The sequence below is a fragment of the Charadrius vociferus genome, unplaced genomic scaffold (genome assembly GCF_000708025.1).
Source record: "Charadrius vociferus isolate BGI_N301 unplaced genomic scaffold, ASM70802v2 scaffold308, whole genome shotgun sequence".
In the NCBI taxonomy this organism is placed as follows: domain Eukaryota; kingdom Metazoa; phylum Chordata; class Aves; order Charadriiformes; family Charadriidae; genus Charadrius; species Charadrius vociferus.
The window spans coordinates 1,311,257-1,335,319 of record NW_009649929.1 but is presented as its reverse complement, the minus strand read 5'-3'; the positions used below and the strand labels follow the sequence as shown (position 1 = coordinate 1,335,319).

At 39.7% G+C, this 24,063-nt stretch overlaps 1 protein-coding gene across 1 annotated transcript in view; it reads right to left on the bottom strand.

Moving 5' to 3' along the window:
- The window catches only part of KCNH5 (potassium voltage-gated channel, subfamily H (eag-related), member 5), a 150,464-nt gene that overhangs the window by 85,084 nt on the left and 41,317 nt on the right, over positions 1-24,063 (bottom strand). Inside the window, exon 6 of the mRNA XM_009891202.1 lies at positions 17,466-17,895. Coding sequence (XP_009889504.1) covers positions 17,466-17,895 — 430 coding nt within the window. The remainder of the gene's footprint in view (positions 1-17,465; positions 17,896-24,063) is intronic.

Sequence of the window (24,063 nt, the reverse complement as noted above, 5' to 3'; positions counted from 1 at the left end):
AGGCCAATAAAGGAACTAACAGAATAAAAAGTCCAGATGAAACATTTTGAATCTGCCTATATTGGTCCTTTCACTTACAGAAACTTTCCAAGACCTAAAATTAAAAAAAAAAAAAAAAAAGTTTACTGTCCTTTCCATGAAGACATTTCCACTGCAAACAAGCCACCTGTGCAGAACCATAGAACGGTTTGGGTTGGAAGGACCTTGAAGATCATGGAGTTCCAACCCCCCTGCCATAGACAGGGACACCTCCCACTAGCCCAGGTTGCCCAAGGCCTTTCCCATTTCACCCCAGGTTTTAACATGAACCCAGGTTACTACTGACACCCCAAAATCTGTGCCTTTCTTCGTCCACAAAGTCCAGATGAGGAGAACCACACTTGTCTGCCGTTTTTGCCCTGGATCACCTCTGCCTGTGGTTTTGCACACAAAGCCTTCTCAAGGCAGTCTGGAGATCCTTTGTACAGATGAAATCTCCAGGATCAACACAAAGCACACAGAAATGAGCTCTGCCGATGTAACTGCTGGAAGGAAGAGGCAAACTGAATCCTCCTTCTCAGAGAATTTAGCACAGCTATTTGGTACTTTCTTATATTTCCTTAATCCTTAGAGATTTGCCAAGTGGGACACCTTGCTTTTTGAAATAAGTTTGCTGCACTCTTCACTAAGTGCTTGGTTATTGGACAGTCATGTATACGCTGATTATGAAAGGGTGGGAGCCTGTCCTTTTTGTGGGAAAAGTATGCATCAGATTTTCCAGTGAAAAATGGGCAAGATTAAAGCAGAAGCAAACAGAATGACTGCTATGAAATGGGCTCAAAGTGCTTTTTCAATATATTTTTAAATGTCTCCAATATTCTGTACTTAAAGACTTTGACAACATAACTCTGTGAAAAAGCTTATTTATCCTGCATAAAGAACACAGAGTGCTAACCTCCCAAAGGAAAGAAAATACTTACGCCTGTTGATGTGATAAGTGTTTCAGGTGACAGCAGAAAATCTCTCCTCTAGTAGCATGAAGAAACACAGGGAACAAACCTCATCACCAGCCCTCATCCCAGTCCATTTATATACTCAGGGTTGGAAAAGAGGAGGAAAAATTCCTGACCATAATTAATTTCAACCTTTTCTAATTTCACCATGATCCAGGCTTATAAATATTTTCATTAACTATCCCATACAACACTCAGCTACTTACATAGCCTAATTAGATTATGGAAATGGTTTTAAATCAGGAAAGCTTAATTAGCAGCAATTATTTCACATGCTATCTCCACTATGTTATGGGATGGCATGGATAATTTCATAATGAAACAACAAAAAAAAGATTTTTCTTACAATACCATATAATACAGTGATGCGCAACACAGGCTTCACTTTCTGCCTACACAAATAGATGCTACTACCACCCACAAAAAATAACTCTGAGTTGATAGGTAGTCACTTTCACATCTCAACATCGTTAAGCACACCCTGACTCAAGCCAGCTTGGCTTTCATTTAAAAAAGAAGAAAAGAAAAAGGAGATGGGGGCTGAAGCTTCCCCGTGTTTTAATGAGAAAATCAACCTCCAAGATACCACGCTCCACGCTCTACGCTCTACCTTGTCACGAAAAGTGAGCTGAAATTAGTATGAGCAAGACATATTGTTGCATAGTTGAGCCTATAGATCCTGCAGGTCTCCCCTCGTTGTCAAAACAACAGGGGTAACATTCTGGTTGCATGGAAAGAAGCAGAAAAACTATGTCAGGATTTTACTCTGGGACAACACAGAATGTCTTATTCCAATTATATCTGTACATAACTACATATCTCCGTGCCAGGTCAACAGTTGTGCCACGTCAGCAATTTCGGGGGAAAAGACTAGGAAAAAAATTAATTACCATCTCTGTGGAAACCATTTCAAGAAAAACATCACATGAACATAAAGTCATGAGGATAACAATGGGATAATTGTCAAAACATCTTAATCAAACATATCAGATACCCAGACTGCCTAAACAGAATTTAGTAAAGTCTGTTGTTTTATACTGGCTTCTAAAATGAAGTTATAGGGTCACAACCTAAGAAATGGATTTGTCCTCATTTTGTGACACTCTTCCTAACTAATCTTCTGTCCACGATATTAACTTTCTTGATATTTTTAGCTAGGTGTCTTGAATGTGAAGGAACCAAAAAACAATTAAAGAGAATACTAAAAATATAAAGCTGACTGTAAAATTTTACTTGGGGTAGGAAATGGAATAAGGTAATACTAAGTCTCACAAATCTATATTTAATGTTTGGGTTTTTTTTACCAAAATAAGGATATTTAGTTTGGAGTAAGAAAGGGAGTTAAATATTATTTGCAGAGTGAACAGTGCATTCCCCAGCTGAGACAGAGTTTCACCTCCCACTCTCAACTTTCTTCCTTTCATCAGAATAACTTGTTTTGGCCTGATATTTTCCAACATCAAGGTGAATGTTTTTAGGAAATTTGAGGGAAAATAAGTTTGTCATGAATTTATTATAGCTACACCTGAAAAACGCAGTCTTTTTCATTCATTTTTGGAAGTACGTGTAAGAGTAACAACAGTCATAGGCAGGAGCCTCAATTCAGTGCAATTATTGATCACATTAGGATAAAACATATATACAAACTTTGAAAATAACCTTTCAATATTAAAAGCATTCAAACAATAACATTTTTGTTCATCTACAGTAGAATGAAATTTACTATGCTTTTTTCTTAAGGTTACTCCAAAATTTTGAGACAAACAGGTTACAAGAACAAGAAACCAAGGAAATCTCATGCAAACAGTTCAAACCAGTGACAACTCATCAAAATTTGAAAAAGTGAGAATTTTAAATTGGTTTCTTGTTCTTTATGGGAAGAAGAAAAAACAAGTGGTTATCATGGAATATCCTGACTGCAGGCTATTAGATCAGCCATAGCAATGGACAGTATCCTCCATTTACCTCTGCGTTCACCTGAGCTTTTAAACTGTAGACTGGTAAAAATTAAATGCCTCCCACACTCTTTGAATTTAACCCGAGGTCTGAACCAGTTATGTGGAGTCAACTACAGAAATTCAGACTAATTCAGTGCAGTCAGGCTACTTTTTTTGTTACTCCTGGAATATTTTCAGTTGTTTTTGTTGGCTCCCTGTAACTTGGAACGTGGTTTGGTAGGCACTGTACAAAAACATGTGGAGTTCCTGCCCTGAGCCATTTAACATTTAAACCAATAAATCAGGCATAGGTTTGGAGAGGAAAAAAGAACCACAAAATTTATCAGATGCCAAAGATCACAATTCTACCAAATGTCAGATCTGGAAATGAAACTAAAGGTTTCACATTCCTAGACAGAGTCTTAACCTTCAGACATCTCTATCCAAAAGTTCTTGTTCCTGTGTTAAACGCTACCAATTAAAAGAGACAACAACTGACTCCTCCTTTTCGTGTACAGAAAACACATTAGTTAACAACCTCCATGTGTTGCCATTATACCTGAAGACACTTTGTTGCTACAATTATAATCTGAAAGTCAACAAACTATGAGAAAGTCTGATTCATTTTGACATTCTTATTGTAGGAACATAAAAAGCATTAAAAGTGTCATGCCACTGCAGAGAAGTCTGTGTCATATTGACACAATGACACGCCTTTATCCACAATACAAATTTGGTTAGAAATATATGTCCAGCATGCAAAGGAAGAAAGGATTAAATATCTGGTGCAGAGATACAGAACACAGGAGTCTGTCTGTTCCCTTTGAATTTATAATCACAAAGTGATATATTTCAGCAAATATCCTCTTTGATGCTTTCTCAGATGGTTGAAAATGGATTATAAGGTGAGGATGCATAACTTCTCTACGGTCCATTATTTCTTATTATCATCCAGATGGAGCGTGGCTATTAGAGCACCACTAAAAACTCTAATGAACTGCAATGTTTTAGATTACTAATTCTTCAACAGCGTGTTTGTGTATCAATAATAGACTGTAAAAACAACAACAACAACCTGACTAATTAGGCTAGATCAAATCTGCTCAGCTCAGCTTCCTATCCCTCCTATACTGTGTGCTTGTGTGGGTGTTCAATACTGATGCAGCTTCCATTAAACTTCTTCCAAAGCCTCTAATCACCCCTTACAACACTGCAAACATTTAGATGGCTTTAATGGCTCCTCTTGCCTATAAGAAGCGTTTAAACAAAAACACACCCATGTTTAAAACATATGAATAATTTTCTTGCTATTCTGTCTGTAACAAAGGGAGTTTGAATCTCACTCTTTCCTAAGATCGCTAGAGAGCATTTTGCTTGGGAGACCCCCAATACTTAATCATTAAGTCCTCCGTTTAGCAAAGCACTTCAGGATTTAATTCATTAATACTCTCTGATATTCCTGGGGTTTGGGTTTGGGGTTTTTTTTAACAGGTTACACAGCAACTTGATTTTAGCTTGTGCTTTCCCAGATTGCTCCTTTGGCAGTTGGTAGAATACGTAACACAGCTGCAGTGCTGGACCCCACTCTGAAGCTTGGGAAAAAAAACTTTCTTCAAAAATACCCACAGCAGGCTGTGGGATCGATGAAGTCAGTAGCTTCCTAAAACTGTAATCCTGCTGCAAAGCCCATCAGCACAACACAAATAATGCGCATCTGTTATGACCCCTGAAAAATATTAAGGAAGTTCTGCCAATGAAGATTTATTATTTTGAAATGAAGACTAATGCTTCAGATAAACGTCTCTAATTCTGCCATTTAAAATCCCATCTAACAGCCAACGTTAGTCCTTGACTTCCCAGAACAGACAGCAGTGCAACCTCGACACGGGTGCAACCACAGGCACCCGCCTGCTCCTGCCCGAGTTACAGCAAGGCGACAAGGAGCTCAGCAGCACCAACCACATCAACTCCCACAAGGTCCCATGAGACACCAGCAGGATCACCTGTGTTTTGCTTCTCAGCAGGACCAGCTTTCAGCCCCTGCTGCAACCGAAACGTATATGATAGGGCTCAACACACCATCACTCACACGCAAGAACACACAAGAGTGTTGCATGTCACTAAACAGACCTCTCTGCTAAAAAGATCTTGTGCATGGGGAAAGGCAAGGTTGGCCAAGGGCCTCCAAGCGCTGTGACTGTGTCACGGGTATTGCAGGCATCTCACACACTTGCCTTCCCCTTCTCTCCTCCCTCACTTCATTCACCTTCAGACAAGGAGATAGGATTACAAGCTCCTTCTTGCATGACCAAGCTTCACCCACATTTAATCATTTCAGACTTACATCCTCCAGTCCTTTCAATATTTCTGATACAGCACTGATGCCAACAGCTTTCTTCTGAACTTCTTTCTCACCTTACTGACTTGCCTGTTTTTGTTTTTGTTTTTTTGTTTTTTTGTTTTTTTAAATGCTAATGCAGAAAGATTGTGTTTGAAAGATTGTGTTTGATTAACTAGAAAGTTACACTTCCTTTATGTAAGGTGGACTATCAATTTGGGCAGGAAATGTCTGCACTAACAAGGCACAGTAGTAACCTTTATGCCTCAATTTCCTATTCAAAAATAATGGAGTGGGAGCATCCATCAGATTTTGTGCTTTAAAATGCTCAGGGGGAAGAAGAAGGGCAAATGAAGCTAGTCCTTTCACCGTATAAAGCAAAGACAGTGTTCCCATGTCTTTTCCAAACAGATGATCATTCAAAGGTATCACGTAAAAAATAATTTCCATACATAAGACCTGGCTGGTATGGATTTTGAGGTTTTACAATATGTCTACATGAATTTTACACATGAGTCCTAGCGACCTTCAAATGGGACTTAGCCTCCTTATTCCCTCTTAACTCTATTTGGAAGATCCACCCATAAACCTTAAACGTCAGAAATGTTCCCTTCATTATGGCTCATGGCCAGAAAATCACTTAAAGGTAAGCTCGCATTAAGCAACAATGAGGTCAGTGGGACTATTCGAGTGCTTAAAACACACCACGGGTTTAAGGTCCCAGTTCCGGAAGGATGTAAGGACCTGATTAAATGCTTTTAAAAAACAGGTGAGAATTCATCACACCTTGCTCCACCCTCCTAGCCTTTAACCTAACGACATTCGATCACACATAAGGCAAGAGAGATGAGACTTAAAGGATGCAACACCTCATCCTAAGGCAGATAATGTTTGTCTGTGTGATGACTGATGATGCTTTCAGGCTGTTCAACCTTGCCAATATATTGTGAGAATTACAATTTTTCCCTAGTGACTACCATTACTGTTGGCATGGCATACACAAACACAAATTTTGAAGAGACACAGATATGACTGCTACTGTTCTAACTTCAGGAAAGATTCAATTTAAGTAGTTTTTACCTCAAAACTGACCATCTACCACTGAGAAAAGACTGACCCAGAACTTGATACGATGCCATTTCTATACAGCTGGGCTTTTTCCTGCAGAAGAATTCAGCCTCCAACCCATCCCTAATTGTCACATCACCGTGCAGAAATCAATGGCAGATATTTATAACCCCCTTTCCATCAACTTCATCCTATTTCAATTCTGATTATGCTTCACAATAGGGCTTCGAAATATGCTTTACTTTTCATGACATACTTTAGAAGAAATTAAATATGCTGCTCTAATAGAGTATCCTTCATGTTGTTATGCAACAAAAATGTAGACAAAATAAGATAAAAGCTTATTAATCTTTCAATGTTTAAAAAATATCTTTTTGTATCTGATGGCCTTTTTTCTTTTATCTGTTTGTTTAGTTCCCTCCTGGAAAATGAGAGAAATTGTTAAAAAATGAGAAAATTGCACCCAAATCTCTTTTTTTCTCTCAATCTTTAAGGAAGATTCTACTTCCATCCTTCTACTATTCTTCCAGTGGGTAATGCCAAAAGATGTGGAATTTAAAAAAAATATTTTAAAGGAATAAAGACAGGAAAAAAGAGGGGGAAAATAAAATTTCCAAGATAAAATCAATATTTTATCTTTCTTTAGTGTGTCTTTATTTTCTTAATTAAAAAGTCCTGATGAAAACTTTGAGGCAAGAACATTTAGCTGAGAACTAACAAAAACTTTTAAAGCCAAAAAAAGTCAAACTCCTCTACTGAAATTAATTTCCCTCTGTTTCCTGCAGATTGATTTGATTCAGACCCACAGTGAGAACAGGTTCTTCTTCAATAAATAATTGAATCAAGATTCGTCAGCTCCAGACAATGCCTTCCAAATATGTTAGAGAATATGAATGCTACCATGCAGCCCTTCAACTTCAGAGAAACATCCACTGAAGCTTTGTTGTAGTCTTCGACACCTCCATTCATCTCCCAAAGCCTCTCACGATTGGGATGATAACAGCATTTCCATGGGAAGCTGAACTTCCCCAGGATGACTGTACACCAGCACATGCATGCATGTTTTATAGTTCAAATATGGAAGTGATTTATGATGAATATGCAGTGCAAACATGCAGCCACTACATCACAGACCATAAAACATCACTAAATTTTAAAGGATCGTCAACTATCTACAGGAAATGAGCTTTGCTAGCTTTGTCTTGCTTAATACATAAAAGAGGTTTTTCAGCTGTACTTCATTGTCCCCACAAGATCAGAGAGATGTAGGGTTGGGAGGGACCTCAAGGAATTGCCTGGTCCAACTGCCATACTGAGGCAGGGGCAAGGATACCTGGAACAAGCCTGACAGATACTCATCAGTGAAGTGGAGTCTAACAAATCTGGTCATGGCTTTGTCCACGGTCTGAATCCAGCCACAGCTGAAAAGTTTTGGTGGACTGATGTTGGAAAGCTGTTTCCAACATTGGCCTTTCATTCCCTCCTAACTGACCTGACTTCCCTTCAAAAAACACAGAGGACCAACATTTTTTCCCATTTCAAGCACACCCTTCCCATGGTAGAAGTCAATCTTCATGTTCCGCTTCACCTTCCATCAGCTTAAACTAAAGGCAGTTTCTTCAACTGTTCCCCTGAGATCCTGTCTTGCAAGAGATTTTTATTGATCTCCTTTCTCACCAGCTGGTCTACAGATTTCTTAAAGCCATGGATCTCAAAAAAAAAAAAAAAAAAAAAAGATGCCTCACCAGCCCTAATCCCAGCAGAGTAAATGCTTCCTTCAGCTTGCCTATGACATTACTCCTGATACCTCCCAGAGCAAGATTTACAGCTTTTAGCCCACTGTTGTGTTACATTCAGTCTGCAGTTGCCTATCATTTCCCCCTCCCTTTTCCTACAAGGTCCTCTCCAGCCTCACAGCAGCAGAGCCAGTTATTCCCCATATTGCGCTTACACATTTGATTTGCCCTCTTTACGCATGGTGCATTGCACTTGCCTTTATTGACATTCACCTTGCTGATTTCAGGCCGCCTTTCCAATTTATCAGGGTCATTATGGATTCTGATGCTGTCATCTAAACCGCTTGCAACCCTTTCCGTAACTCTCCCGATGTACTCTCTCTGTTCTGTCACTCAACTCTGCTAATGAAAGTGTTGAATAAAATCACACACGGGGCAAAGACTTCCCTGGCAATTCCCGCCAGGTCTGACAGTGAAGCCCTTGATTACTTTTTGAGAGAGATTTTTCAATCAGTTATCGCCGACTTTGTTATGACTGTGTTGAGATCATCTTTCACTCGTTTGGTATGAGACCACTATGTAGAAAAGTGTCAGAAGCCTTTTAAAAAGTTCAGATATATTGTATCTACTAAATTCCCCTTATTCAGTAGGCAGTTATCTTGTCAAAGAAAGAAATCAGATTAATTTGCCATGAACTCATCTTGGCAAATCCATGCTGGCTGCTGGCCAGTGGAAGAAAACTAGTTTTAATCATTCATGATGATAATATTCCTAGTGAAGCACAACTGGATTTTTTTTTTTTTTTTTGACTCAGCACTGGCAGGGATGCACAGCAGGTACCTAGAGGAGAGATGCCATTTTGGGTCCTAATCTGTCCTTCCCCAAAATTGAAGGGAAAGGGGTAAAGCTCTTTAGGAAGGAACCTGCAGTCATACTCCCACGTAGGGTACGCTTCCACTAGCAGAAAATTTTCCCTGATTCTACTAAGGTTCTTGCAGAAAAAGCTGCAGAAAAGATGAATGAAGACGAGACACAGGCAGGCTCAGTCCTCAGTGTTCTCAGTATTTTCAAGAGGAACATGACATTGTACTACTTCAGACCTACGGAAACAAAGCAATGAGAAACCAAGAACTAGTATCTGTCGTCTTTTATCCAATTACCGGATATCTCTTAGTGCAGCACCACAGGCAGCAGTGCAATAATGAAACCTCACAGAGATTTGGGCTTTTTATTTCTTTCACAAAAACAACACAGAACCCTCAACTCCATCAGCCTCTTTGGATGTGTAATGATGTCACAGTTTTTCCATTCTGAAATTAAAACTAACAAAATTTAGGCAAGGAAATCTCTCGATTGACCTGAAAAAAAATAATATTTTAAGGCCCGAATCACTGGTATGATTCAAATTTTCTACAGCGGGACACCTCCTCAACCAACTTGTCTCCTCACTCCACTCCCCATCCTAAGAACTCTCTGTACACTCTGGTTGATGAGCCATAGCACTTGTCTGCAAGTAAAGCTAGGCCAATATTAAGGAGATTTAAGACAAAATACCTGGTTTACCCACTGAAAAGCAGTGCCCCCTGAGGAGAAGGGCTCCACTGAAATCAGGCAGGATCTACCAGGGTAACTGCCCTGACTTACTTGGGTAATTCTCCCTTTTGAATGCTAACCACACACAGGTAATACTATCTCATGAGTATACAAAATGAAGCCCTGCAGATTTCCAAGGATCTCTGAGCAGACACAGGCCTAGACCACTCAGCTTTCTGAAACTTCAGAACAGAAAAACACGCACAATCTCCCTAGCCCCTTCCTCCAAGTGGAATAATACCTTGGGGGTTATCTTTTATCTAAGATTTGTTTATCCCTCTAGCACAATACGCTATAAAGCCGCTCTGCGCTGTGAGGTAGTCCAATATATTTGCCGATCTAGTTGGATTAATTAAAACTTTTTGCTTCCTAAGAGATACAGATGTTATGAGTAATCCAGGACAACCTGATAATCCCTCTGGGACCCTCTCAGGTGGTTGCTTGCACTGCGTGTGAGCAAGAACACTATGTAAAGGTTGATTTTCCACATTTACATATCATTTATTTAATAGCAATTTTCAGTTGTTTTAAATAACATAGCTCAATAGCATGAAATAACATTTCCTTCTTCATTCTTACCTCTCCCACTCACTGCCCCATCTCTCTTGATACCATAAATTCATTTAAACATATCAAGCCAATGATAATAAAAGTAAAGCTTATATAAACACACGCTAGCTATAACCTTGCAAAAAAAAAAAAAAAAATCCCATAAAGCTTCCCAAGGAGGCCATTTTACAGTTTTAAAGCTCTTTATATAAAGACACATGGTTTTGCTATAAACTAGAACCTGAATATCTAAAAATCTACTGCCATGTCAGAGTTAAAGCAAAACAAGGTGCGTATGCCCCCCATGGTGCTTCTACCAATTACCTTTGTTATATCCACCCTAATCTCACTCTTAGACTGAAGTTTCATGAAAAAGTGGATGATGCAAGATCTTTTACTCCCTCAGAGTAACTTGTTTTTTACTGTAGGCTACTGATAACGTTTATATTCTAAGCCTTTTCCATGCAGCTGTTCAGAGAATATTAAGGTTGCCGAGTTCGGTTTGCTGTGCCAACACCAATACTCTGCCTGGAAACACTTCATCTGCTCCAGCTGTGAGACATAACTGAGATTGCCAATATTCAAAAGATATCACAGAAAAATCTTCATACCCTTGCTTTGCAGAGCTGATAGCACTTGGACTATGGTTCAGCAATCCAAGAGCGTCAAAATGGTTTTTCAATGGCACTCAAAAGGCAAAATTTCCACTTACAAGGCAACTTCATGTAACTTTCTGTGTCACTTCCTTCGGTTTGCGCTGATGGGTAAATGTGAATAAACAGTTTTACTCTCTCCTGATTTGGATGTTAAAGAATTTATGACCTTTCTCATTGCCTCATCTGAAATACTAAACTAATAAATTTGTCCCGGTCGACTTATAACTTGTATCACTGACTCAGTTGTGCAGAAATCTTTACCCCTAGTCTTCTAGGTGTCCTCCCACCTTTTCAGAACCTTCCTTCAAGCTCTGAAATATCAAGACACACTCACTTCAAAGACAAAAGGTAGGAGTGATGCACAGCTTTACTTCTGGTATTTCATCCAGTGCGATATTGGTGAAGAGGCCAAATGCGAACCTGCCCAGAAGAAGACAGCTAGAAATACACCCAAATCAGCCCTTCTGGGAAAATCTTTGGCACCCTGTCTCAATGTTTAAAACCACTCTGGGTCAAGCAGTTCTTTACTGTAAGGCAGTCGCCACATTAACACCTCCTCCTCCATTAGCCCTACATCTCTTAGAAGTGCAATTAGAAACTAATGATCTCCTCCAGACAATCTCCAGCACCCCTAAATAAAATGCTCTGTCTTTGAGACGTAGTTATTAATGCACAGCTGAGTTTCAGCCTTTCCGGGTGGGTGCGTGCTTGTGCAGAGGGGCAGGAGGGAAGCAGCTGCACACAGAAGAGCTCCTAGTTTGGAAGCATCCTTGTGCCCTCCTCTCAGCAGCCTCGATCGGGGCAGTTTTTCCAAACTATGTAGTAGGTTCATATTGTAACATGTAGAAGACCACGAAGAAGTGAGAAGCTGTTTCATCCCTCCTTCACTGGGCCAAATTCCATAGGACATTCAAGACTTTCCTAAGTCCAACCTGTCAATAACCTGCAAGCAATGCCTCCAGGGCGTGCAGACTGCCACCCAGCTCTCCACCCACTTCACACCGATTGCTGTGGAAGCATCCTGCAACCCCACCTGCCAAACGCAGTTTGGGGGTTACATCTGTAAGTAGCTGAAGCAATTAAGAGCTTGGTAGGGGGGCCATACCCTTGATCCATGAGATACGTGTCATGTGTCATCGTCCCCCTCCTGCCCCCCTGGCCCACATTTTAAGAAACTGTAAGGAGCAGTACAAAAATTGGCACAAGTCCTCTGCTGCTGAAGCGGTCAAGCCCTTTTGTGGCTCCAGGACAGGTAGGGCAGAGCCATGTCTCTCCCATATCCCACATCTCCGCACGAAAAGAAAATGCCCTTACACAGGACTGACTTTCGTAGGACACCCTCAGAGCAGAGTTGGATTTCAACCATAGCTAACCACTCAAGCCTATGAATTCCTACAGAGGTAAAGCCTTCTCACATTACTATCTGTTGCTGTGAAAAATATGATTTAATCTACATTACGAGCAATGATTTTTGCTAGAAGGTGCTATCTTACACATACATTTTCCTCAGGATCAAAAATTAAATCCTATGGACTCTTGGGATTGCTTGTCTGGAAGTCTGCCAGACAAGCGCTTTCCTACAATTATACACTGTTGTGTCAGTGCGTGGGCTTAGCCACTGCTTAACAAATTTACTAGATAAACCTCCATGATTCACACAAACAGCACTCAAGTGGCTAACTACCATATATTGGCAGGGAACTGACAAATGTTACTTGAACAATGAAAGAACCCACTTGAATAATGAATTAGGTTTTGGCAGATCAATGGAGAGATGACTGACAGTCTGCGGCAGTCCATGTCACAACTCCAAAACTGAGCAGCAGCAAGGGGTGGTGCCACGAGCAACCAGCAGCCTTTCAGCATCGTTCGCCCAACATGGAGAGGTTTTAGAACCAGAGGTAGCTAGGATGACAGCATCTCACGCCATCACAGTAGGAAAGAGCATGTCCTGTTCTCTCCATTTAGTAAAATTAAAAGCAGAGCAGGAACCCACCGACGCTATCCTTCATCAGCTCTCCCTGAACAATAACAACTTGGAGTCAAAGTGACAGCAATCGCATCTGTTTTCTTTCCCAACCTGTAAATCATCATCCTGAGTATTTTTAAGATAAAAACAAGAAGTCAGCATGTCAAGCCATGAAATTAAAAACCAAGTTTTGGAAGGAGCTGTCTAGAAATTGCTCCAATACCTGGCAGAAATGACCAGTTTTCCAGAGAAGGAATCCCATACAATCACCACAACAAATTCTTCCACTTGTACATAAAACCCATTTGAATTAACAAGCCTGCATTCAACACAATTTAAAATCAGTCATTGAAAAATAGTATCTCCCCCATAACCACCTCCCCATAAATTTGGAAGTAAACAGACGCCACAGCAAGCAATGTATATGAGACATAAGTATCTCCCTAAAGCAAGAACCACGAAGCACTCTTTCTCTGCTCTTCTGGGGACTGATGGATGACTAAGAGATCCTTCTGGGACTTTCACATCCTGAGAAACAGCGAAGTATTTAACATTCATTGACACTCTTGCCTTCAATATCTTGTTCTGACCTTCTCTTGCAGCAAAGATCATCAGAGCATTTCAGTGACCAGTGGAATATACTGGATTTCTGTTAAGCACGCACTGGGTTGGGCCCACTCAGCTGGACAAATAAACTCAAGTAAATGCCATATTTATGGGGCTAGACTGACTCTGCAATCTGCTCTATGACCTTCAGAGCAATTTTATTGCTGCTCATGGACAGGGGCAAACCGATTGCTCCACGTTATGCAAGAAGCATGCAGAAGTGGATCAGAGACCTTTTGAGCTTCAAGCTGGAAAGCTGGCCACTTTTCTCCCAGTGGAAGCACAGGAGGGAAGGTGTACAGCAGTACACAAACTCTTGTCGTTTGAAAATTCACACTTCTTTCTGCAGAAAACCCCATCTCTCCTGAATTCTGCAAGTTGTTTTGCCCTGCCGTATTGCAACCTTCCCCAAAATGCCTTTTCCCTTTTGCAGACTTTCTGCTTACTGAAGTCCTGGCTGTGCCGAGTTGCAAGATAGTAATGGTGTACAAACCAAAACTATCTTTCTGGCTTCTTTCTTAATACATTCCTTTTCTGTGAAAGGCACAAACCCAGTTAGTTTTACATCTGCATCTATGGCTGTGCTGCAGAAGCCTAAAGCCTGCCTGCGGACTGAGCTAGAGCAACACGCAGCAGCAGAGCCTGAGTTTCTTGCTAGGGGCTGCAAGCTGACAGAAGACAGTGAGAGGTTTACAAGAATGGTCCTTCCTGAATGATAAACAATTCCTGGTCCATTCAAAGGATCTGACAGACCTACCTATTTGTTCTGTTCTGTGCAGAGAGGGGACGAAATTACCTACATCAACACAAAAGGAGCTATAAAAATCAGATTTTCAATGCATATTCAGCAACTCTAGACAGCAAATGCAGAATAGGTATTTAAACAATAACCCTTGTAAAAACCTTGCTCCCTTGTCATAGGATGCTTTATGTTTGCTATTTTTAGCTTTTCAAGTGTCAAGAAGCAACAGAAAAAATATTGCTGAACAGCACTGGACACCAAGAAAAAGCAAGTGAGGCAAAAAAGAAATCTGAAGTAAGCTCCACAAGATGAGGTTAAGTTATTCAAAGCTCTCTCTCCTGCAAGACAGGTGATTTATTTCAGTCTAAATATCCCACCCGATTCTGTCCTCAGTGAACAACTGAATGACAAACTGCCAATCAAACTGAAAAGCATCCCCATTCATCTGGGTTTCCCCCGCCACCGCCCCGCACCGAGCAATGCTTTATCAGCAGCTACAGAATCTTAATTTGGCTATTTTTAACAAGTACACCATTTTGCAATCCTGCCCACCAGAAGGATTTGCAAATCTCTCCAAATACTTCTCCCGGGTCCTGATAACTTTGCCAGTGTGAATAGGAAACTTCAGGCTTGCAGAAGAAGCCGCTGCTAGCTGACAACGCAGTGAAGATTTTCTTTCATATCTGCAGTTTGCATGAATAGGCAGCTGGGGCTGTGATGAATTACTATCTCCGATTCCACTGCTAAGTTTAAGACACTTATTTGGCGCAGTCTGTTAGAAAAGACATTGCCACTATCAACTATTGGTATTAGCAAACTTCTCCAGGAAAACTACCAAAGGTACTTCACAGTCTGTCTCTGCTTATAATAGGAGTCAGTTCAGAGACCACAGTTTTTTATTGGTTGAACTGTAATTGAATTTTGCTGAATGTTTGTTTCAAAAGAAAAACTGAAACATCTTGTTTTGAAAGTAATGAGTAATTTTCAGTTCTTAGTTACACCTTTTCTTGGGGCCAAATCCTTTTCCCAAGCTCACTGGCCACTGTGATTGCCTGAGAAATTGTGTTTTCCATCGGCTATTTGTTGTGCTTTCCTGTCCCATTTTGGCATTCAGACTGTCATGTTTTCAGCAGCTGGCACTGCAAAGCATCTTTATACAATCCTGCAAGTCTGATCTCTTTGCAGAAATATCACAAGTATAAAGCCCGTGCTCTGTATCCATTTGGAAGCTGGCATACTTTCTAACCACTATTCAACCAACCGAGCAACTCTTTCAGATTTCAGGAGCAGTCATCATAATGATGTGCACAAATCAAAAATCTTCATATCTTCATTTATATGTGTGCAAAAGATTCAACCAGTTGATCATAATTAAACATTTTTACACTTGGAAATAATCTGAAAAGAAAGTTCCTTCTGTCTGTAGCCTTCCGGCATGCCACAATGCTCTTCACCCCACTCACATGAGAAACCACATTTATTTTAATGGCATTGTTTTTATGCAATAAGCAACTTAACTGTCTTTTTGCCATGCTTCTTAAATTTTAGATTCTACTTTTGACTTTGCCCAAAATCCTAAAAACCTACTCAAGATTTTCCAACTACTAAGCTTACAGGTACTGCTTATAAATTTGAGACGCAGGTAACACTTATGAAAACTATTAATTGGACAGTGGCACATACTTAGGTTTTTTAAATGTCAACTTCGATACTGCTATGTGTATTCCTCATCTTTAACATGTGTTTCAGACATGAAAAAGCAATAGTACGATCCATCTAGAACAAATACAAAGCAGGTTACAAGTTCCATTTCCTTTTCACTTACCGAGACCATGTATCTATTTTGTTATTGCTATTAATATTATTATTATTCACTATGGTTTTATGGCTCTCGCCCCACCCCAAATCCTTTACCATGGCTGCTTAGTTCCTTCTGTAGGACCCTCCTCTGCAGGGCAACAGAAGTCCTCACAAAAGACAAGGGAAGTAAATATTACAGTATTTAAAGTGTTCTACATCCACTTCGTTCTCCAAATCCCCAGCTTTCTGTAAATACCACAAAGCAGTTTCAGTAAATGGCTAATCAGCACCTATAGGTTTTCTATGGCCTAGCTGCAAGAGATAATTAATGCTCTAGCTTGGGCATTTGCTTTTTATGGACTTAGAAATGTTTTGAAACACATCAACCCATCACATAAAGATGCCGTTCAGCAGAAATTTCATTGCACCACGCTGCAAGCAGAGTCCTAAAACTGCAACCTCTCTTTTTAAAAAGCATTAAAAATCCCCAAACAAATGGCTTTAATCTTCTAAAGATCTAGAAAAACTGTAGCAAGAAAATTTCCTTTTTATAGTTTAGTATTTCTGTGAGATGAGCTCAAAGTGTTAGCTGAGATAATTATCAGAGAGACTATGCATATCTTTTTTTCAAAAGGTTTTGTTTGCTCTCTTGTTACATAATTGCTTAGTGTTTGTATGGAGCTCAGAAAACAGAAAGCATTAGAGAAATACGAGATTTATTTATTTAACAGAAAACACAGTTGTCCCAAATGATATTAACATCTTCAGCAGTCTTTACGATATTGTGAAGCTTTTAGTTAACCTGGAGAGCTGCTCAGTGATCTAACCTTGGTAGCCCATGAAATGGGAAACGTGCCTTACCGCTGTTGGTTTTAGACTATTTCAGCGGAGCTGCAAAACAGCAGGAAGCAGAGAAAAGGTGCAATATAATGTCTTATGATTTCCTTCCCTTCTAGCTTTGCTGGTGACAAAGGTCACTACATTCGGGAGATAAAACCAGGACTTGTTGTAAGTCAAACCAATTCCATAAAGTACACAATCGCTTCATGGAATCACTAAATGTTTTGAGAATTGGCTAACTTCAAACATTTCCAAGCCTGCGACGGTTATAAGCAAAACTCAGTCACACTACCTAAATTTGAATATACATTGTGATTTTTAAACAAATTCCAGACAAGACCTTTCAAACACGACGAAAGCTATCTTTAAAGCTTTAAGAGGCCCTGAACTCAATATAAAATTGTTATTGGGCACGCTTAGGTATGTACTACACTTAGTCTCGCAAGCAATTGAAAATGTTCAGCAACTACACAATTTCAATTCCTGTTTAAATAATTCCAAGTTCATTTCATTATTATTTACAGGTACTTCAGGTTTTTTATGATGTCAAGAGAGCTTACAGCAAGCGTGCCATGCAACCATCACACTAGCTACATAACGACCTTTTGCTTAAACATATTAAAACCAAATTCTACTTACAGCCAACCATCATCATGGCCACCGAAAAAATCTTCTCTCCATCAGTGGTTGGTGCTATATTTCCAAATCCTATCGTTGTAAGGCTTGTCATGGTAAAGTAGAGAGAGGATATGTACAAGGAGTCTTTGCTGGGTCCTCCTTCCCACTGCCCTGAGCCAGTGGTGTTGTATCGATATGGTGTCCCGATACTCAGTGCCAATTGGTAGAGCCAGCTATCTGTTTTGATTGTATTGGTGACTTCATCTATAACTTCATAGTCCCCGATGCTGTACCATATGCAGGCTAGCCAGTGGGCCACCAGTCCAAATACACACACCAACAGCACCAGTACAGCAGCACCATATTCCAGATAATGGTCCAACTTCCTGGCAACTCGACCGAGTCGTAGAAGACGCACCACTTTTAAGGAACTGAAGAGGCTACTGATCCCCTAGAAAAGAATAAACATTATTATTTCATCTGAAATCTCCTACTAGTTAACACAGAAGGCTGTACAGTGATACTTGCATCTGCTTTAAATCTTTCAATACAATTTTTTTCTGGCCCCAGATGATGGAATACAAGACCAAACCCTCCTCCCCCTCCAGTACTTTTGTCCTCACCAGGGTAAATCAAGTTTGGCACTCATTAGGTGGATAAATTACTCCATTCAAGCTCAGTCTTTACAAGTAACAGAATAGTTCTGTGGAATCCAAAGTGAGAAATGGCATGTTTATTGCAAAAAGGAGTGATTCGATACTTTGCCAGTTTGCAGTAAATAGGAGGCTCTGTTTTGACCTCAAGGAGGTCAAACATGGTGGAAGAGCAGTCACAGATGGAACTACACCATCCAAGTGGAGTCTTCTCGAAGCTTCTCAGAGAACAGTATTCTAATAAATCCAAGCAGAGGACTCCTATTCTGGCCAAAACAGGGGTCCACCTACTTCAACAACCCTCAGCATTAGCAGATGCTCAGGAGAAATGTCAGAAAGTAACTGTAATGGGTAACTACAGAGAAATCTGCCTATTGTTCCTCTCATCCACCAGAGAGTATCTGCGTGAATTCCTCTAGTCCAACAGTCTCCACCTCATATTATCCTTCACCACAGCTAATATAACTCCGGATATTTTATTATTTATAAGGAGTCTCACTGACTGAACATGGAACTAACAACTGTGGGCACCTCACCTTTCTGAGTGAGGGTAACACAGATCACAAGGCACTGGCAAGAAAAACACATGCCTTTGCATACAGGGTTAATTTTCCTTCCAATCAGCAGACATTGAAGATATTTTCCTAAAGCAAGAATTTGTACGGTGGTTGGTTGTTTTTGTTTTTGTTTTTTTCACACAAGATAAATGAAGTACAAATAAATGGAAGTGCAAATATTTAGGGAATAGAAGGACAGGGACCATCAAAAAGTTAATAGAGACATCTGAGAGGGAACAAGAAATGTGTATGTTCTCTTCGGTGCACAAATGGTCTGCGTGTATTTTAATAGAGTTTATAGATGCAGAAAGAGAAGAAAAATATGTTCCTGATCTATTGCAATCCCATGATATACCTAACTTGTGCATTAAATTAATTAGTGGCTCAAAATAGAAGGTTTGTAAAGAAAGGTTTCTAATATAAAACATTCAGAAGCTGAAGACATTTAATTTAAAGTAGAAATTAAGACATAGAAAGCAATGAGGCAAACATTCCTAGTTACTGTGCCAAGATTAAATTGCCCTTTTCTATGCATCATTATCAAATCAGTCTAGTCAAAACACTGGCTAATTATATTATCAAACAGTAAAAGACTGGAGTTTCTGGAGTTTTCCATACCAGAAAAACATTCATCTCTTTTGCACCTCTGTTTCTTTTCCCAACTAATGTTTGAAGGGTAACTTACATCCGATATTTCTTGATGTAATCTGTTCGACAAAGTTCTTGTATGCTTTTCAAATCCTGTTGCAATTCATTTCAGATCCCCAAATCCTTAATAAATTGAAGTTCTATATTTGCATTCAGGCTCTCACGATGACTAATACCATGGAGGGAAGTGGAATTTTCCCGTTTTGATTTCTGTATTTTGCATTTACACAGGACACAGATCGAGTTTATCATTCTTATTTCCATCTAAACTTCTATCTACTTATTTGCTTTGCGTTATGTGCCTGTGAGGCACCCTGAACAGCTAACTCGTCCAATAAACTGGGAAGTCCCTTACAATGCTCATTACACAATGGACTGGGGACAATGGACTACTGAATGAGTGTCACACCCCACAGAAACAGTATCTACATTAAAAAACAAAACTAAAGAGTAGTTTTATAGTGTATTCCATGAAATTAATCTGCAGTGTGTTTCAGTGAATGAACCCTGATTCTGAAAGTTTACAACTTACTGTGAAATCAGAGGGAGAAAGCAGCAGGGTGCTTTTTTGTAGGATCAGGTTCCTGTTGCACTGGTCAAGGAGACACACGTTATTTCCATTTTACTTAAAGAGTTACTGTTCATTACCAAGATTAAGGCTAGAGAAGGAGTCAGAGACCAGGAATCTAGACTTGGGGGTCCCTTTTTTGCACCCAGTAGCTTAAGTTCACCTCAGTGGCAAGGCTTACACTGCACTTTCTACTGCACAAACCCAAACTGAAAGTCAGCCCTTGATCAGGAGAATTTACAGTCTGACACTCCATCCTCCCTCCATATTACATCTTCTCTCTAAGTTACATGGACAGTTTAGCATTTGTACAACTAATATAGAAATACAGCATTTATTTCAAAGTTTATCTGTGATTATTTTTTTTCCTAAGCACAGATGACAATCACGTTTGTTATGTATAAAACAAAGAAGTCTTTCATTTTAGCTGACATTGAAATGTATTCTTTCCACAGAGTAATTCATTTAAGTTAAGTTTCACTGTAAGTCTTAAAGCCAGTTCAGTCTGACCCACTACTTTAAGGTCAAAAAATCAGATATATTTATTGAGCATTCACATTTCATGTCTAATCTTGCAACATATAAAGACAGTATTGGAAGCTTTAAAAACCTATTCCATAAAACACTACCTAGGAAAGCACAATTAAGGACATACTAAATGAACATGTGATGCATCGCACTGTTTAAGTACTGGGTTGGGTCAAGCTGGTAACTTTATACATAAAAAAAATCACCTGATGATAAATGCACAATTGCTAATACATGAAGCTCTGCCTAACGTTCAACAATGATCTCTTTGGTGGAAATTATGTGAAAGACTTAACTTCCCTGAACTAAGTTTGGGCTATTCAGAAATTTAGTGTTCTAAACTCAACTGATTGCCGGCTGCCTTTAATTTCATTTTTCTTTCAAGTGTATTTATGCTCCATAATGAGTATTTTGGAAACCCTTCCATTAAAGGATGAGCATCTGCTCTAACCTCAACACTCAAGGAACAGAGAGGCCATCAGAAACCTTGAATGGAGCATGGAATCCCATTTGGAACTAGCATCATGTAAATAATGCCCATTTTTAATACTAAAGATCCAACCTTCTGGTGGAAGCATTTGTCACACTATTGCCCTATTTAGTCAGTTGGGCCAATTGTCTGTAATATCTGCTGGTCTGTGTGAGAATATCTCGTTATGTTACGAACCACCCAACCCTGCCTCTTGGGGTTTTGACTAACGTATTTGATCATGTCTTGATCACATGAGGACATACAGCTTGCTCATCTTCAATCATCTCAGCAATAGAAATCTTTTAACTGAAAACCCACCTACTCCAGAATTGCATTTTGTGTGTCAAGTTTGGAACCATATTCCTATCTGACACACATCATTGACTTCAGTGTTACAAGTGTGAGTCACGGGAGACTTTCCCAGTGACTTCTAAGGCCACTGGATCAGGAGAAGACACAAGCAGTAGCTTTTTGTACCACAAGCAGCCCTTTTTGTACCACAGTTTCTATTTAGCAGATAGCTGCAGCCACCACAAAGGATGTAGACAATGTCAAATTTATCCAGAAAGACATTTTTGAGGAATAGATGTTCAATTTTGGAATTAAATTAGCCATTCATGATTAATCAAAGCCCAATTTTATTGACATAAGCACCTTGCAAAATCTGTGTTTGCAAATTCTCTTGATACACTAAGAAAGGAAATTGAGTTTGATAGAGGAGGCACAAGTGATGACAGCACTCAGTCTGCAATGCAGAGGGACCACTCCTTCCTATTAAAATTACCTGAATCTTGCCATTTCAGATCCTAGACACTACCACATTGTCAAACTTCAGTCTTCCAGGATGAAGGAAGTGTCTAAGCTGCATGTCTGCATCTGCCTAAACTTTTCTGACAACAAGGCTGAGAAAAGTGTTTCCTGCAATTGCAATACGTGCCGTGGGAACAAACCTCTGCACCTCAAACAAGAACCGGGAGCTAAGATCTCTTGTGTTTAATGAATCCCTCATAAGGCAGGCAACAGGAAGGATGAAGCTATCAAAGTCATGTTACACAGGGGTTGACAGCCAAACATGTAAGAGGATAAAGGGAACACGGTCACCAAAGAAAAATGAAGGTTAACAAGTGCAGGAAATCATTCAAGTTAGTATTAGTGCCAGAGATGTCCTCTTAAACCAGGAAAGAGAGCGCGGAGTCTGTTCTACACTAAAGGAGCAACAGAATAGCAGAGCTGCATCTTTGCAAACAACGTAAGTGATTTAATCAGCTGGTTACTTGCTAATCTAATAAGTCTCTTCTGCACTAGGAAATTACTGCATAAATGTTTTAAAAAGTAAAACAGAAACAAAACCAGCATTGTTTTCTACCATCTAAATATACTAAAATCTGCTTAGACCTCAAAATTAAATCCCAGTATGCTGGAATGGTAAATTTGCACATTTTTTTTTCTATTAGGGAACAATGTGTTTTTAACTCTAGGCACTTTTTCAATTAGATTTCACTCCATGATTTTTTTTCCATTTATTTGTTGTTAGCTGTGGGCACATACACAACAGCAACAAAAAAATGAAGCATACATTTTAAATGTGTTCTAAAACTGAAATCCTCCCAGCTCTGAAAATGGGGATCGGTACTGCATCATTTAACAGGTTACAGGAAAAAAAAAAAAGAAGAGCTTTTCACTATGTTTTGATGTTCAGTGCATTGTGGTTTTGAAGATTTTATGGAGTGGCCAAGAACCAGAGCTGGGAACCTTTCTATGAAATGCTGTAGGGCATGTTGTCACTGCAGTCAAAGGTGTGACTGCAGTATATGCAGACTTTCTTAAGCTAAATTTAAGTTAATATACTTAGAGTTGCTAGATGCAAGCAATTACAGCAACCTTCATTCGGCAAAACTAGCCATTAAAGTGATCAAATCCTCTGAGGAGTTTGCAGCCCAGGCTGAGCTCTTTGTCTCTGTGCAAGAGCAAAATGGTTTCACGTAAGTTGAGCTCGAACACACCTGCACAAGCCACAGCCACACCATAACTGAGCTCTAACCACCCTCCTGGGGTGGAATTCATCTCACATAATGCTGCAACCTTACGGCCAACCTTCCAGTCTACGTGTGAATTGTCCGACTTTCCTCCCTGGTGAGTGAAGAGAGGGGCATGTCAGAAGAGTGATTCACTCAATCCATCTCAGACAGCCGGGGATGGTATGAATCACCTCCTGGAGCTCTCTCTCCCCTCCCACTGAATACAGAGAAGCTGAAGCCTATCACTTACACAGCTTACGGGAGGAGAAATTAAACCCATCCTTAGAAATCTGGATAGCCCGAATCAGGGGCAGCATCCAAACCTGTATTATGTTATTACAGAGATAGGTATTACGGAGCACTGCCTCCCAATGTGAGACTTATCTTTCTTGGTATGAGCTTGGAGAATAAATGCTATTAATAATGGTAGGCTAAGATTTTCTGCAGATGCAATAGCGTGCTTATTTCTTCATTGAATAGCCAGTTACTCCACAGAAAGTGATGCTGCACTACATTTGGTTCTGATAGGATTTTGCAGAGGTCCCCACTGGCTTGACGAAGGAATTGAATCAGTTCATTAAAAATGAACAAACACAAAGTAAACTGGACTGGAGTTCTTGATCTCAAAAGGGCAAGAGCTGGTAAATTATAAATGAGCTATAAATGAGTATATTGAACTATAGACACTAATAAGTGAAGACAACTGGACTGTGAGAGACAGGAGAGTCAGACACCTGGCAGCAGAGGACACCTGGAATGTCCTTAGGTCAAGAGGTACAAAATATCCATAGGTTGTATCTCAAAAAAGGGGAAAAACTTTTAAAGCTGAGCATCAGTTATAAATGTGTAAATAATCACCCAAAGGAAGAAAACAGAAACAGAGAACCGGCAATATATAAGAAATAAAAAATTGATCAACGGAAAGCTACACCTTAGAGGGTCAAAAGAATAGGGATAAAGTGAGAAATGCCAAATGTCTGGGAGAACTTTTCCTTATAAAGAACATAAATATCTAAAGATTCTTCACATTCATAAATGAAAAAAAAAGAACAACAAAAGCAATCAAGCTGCAATGAAGTAAAAATAATCCAGGCTTGGGCTAAGAATTAAATTAATTCTTAGCTTTAGTTTTCAAAGATCATGTTGATGTTTTTCAGAAAAGCTAATGCATCAAG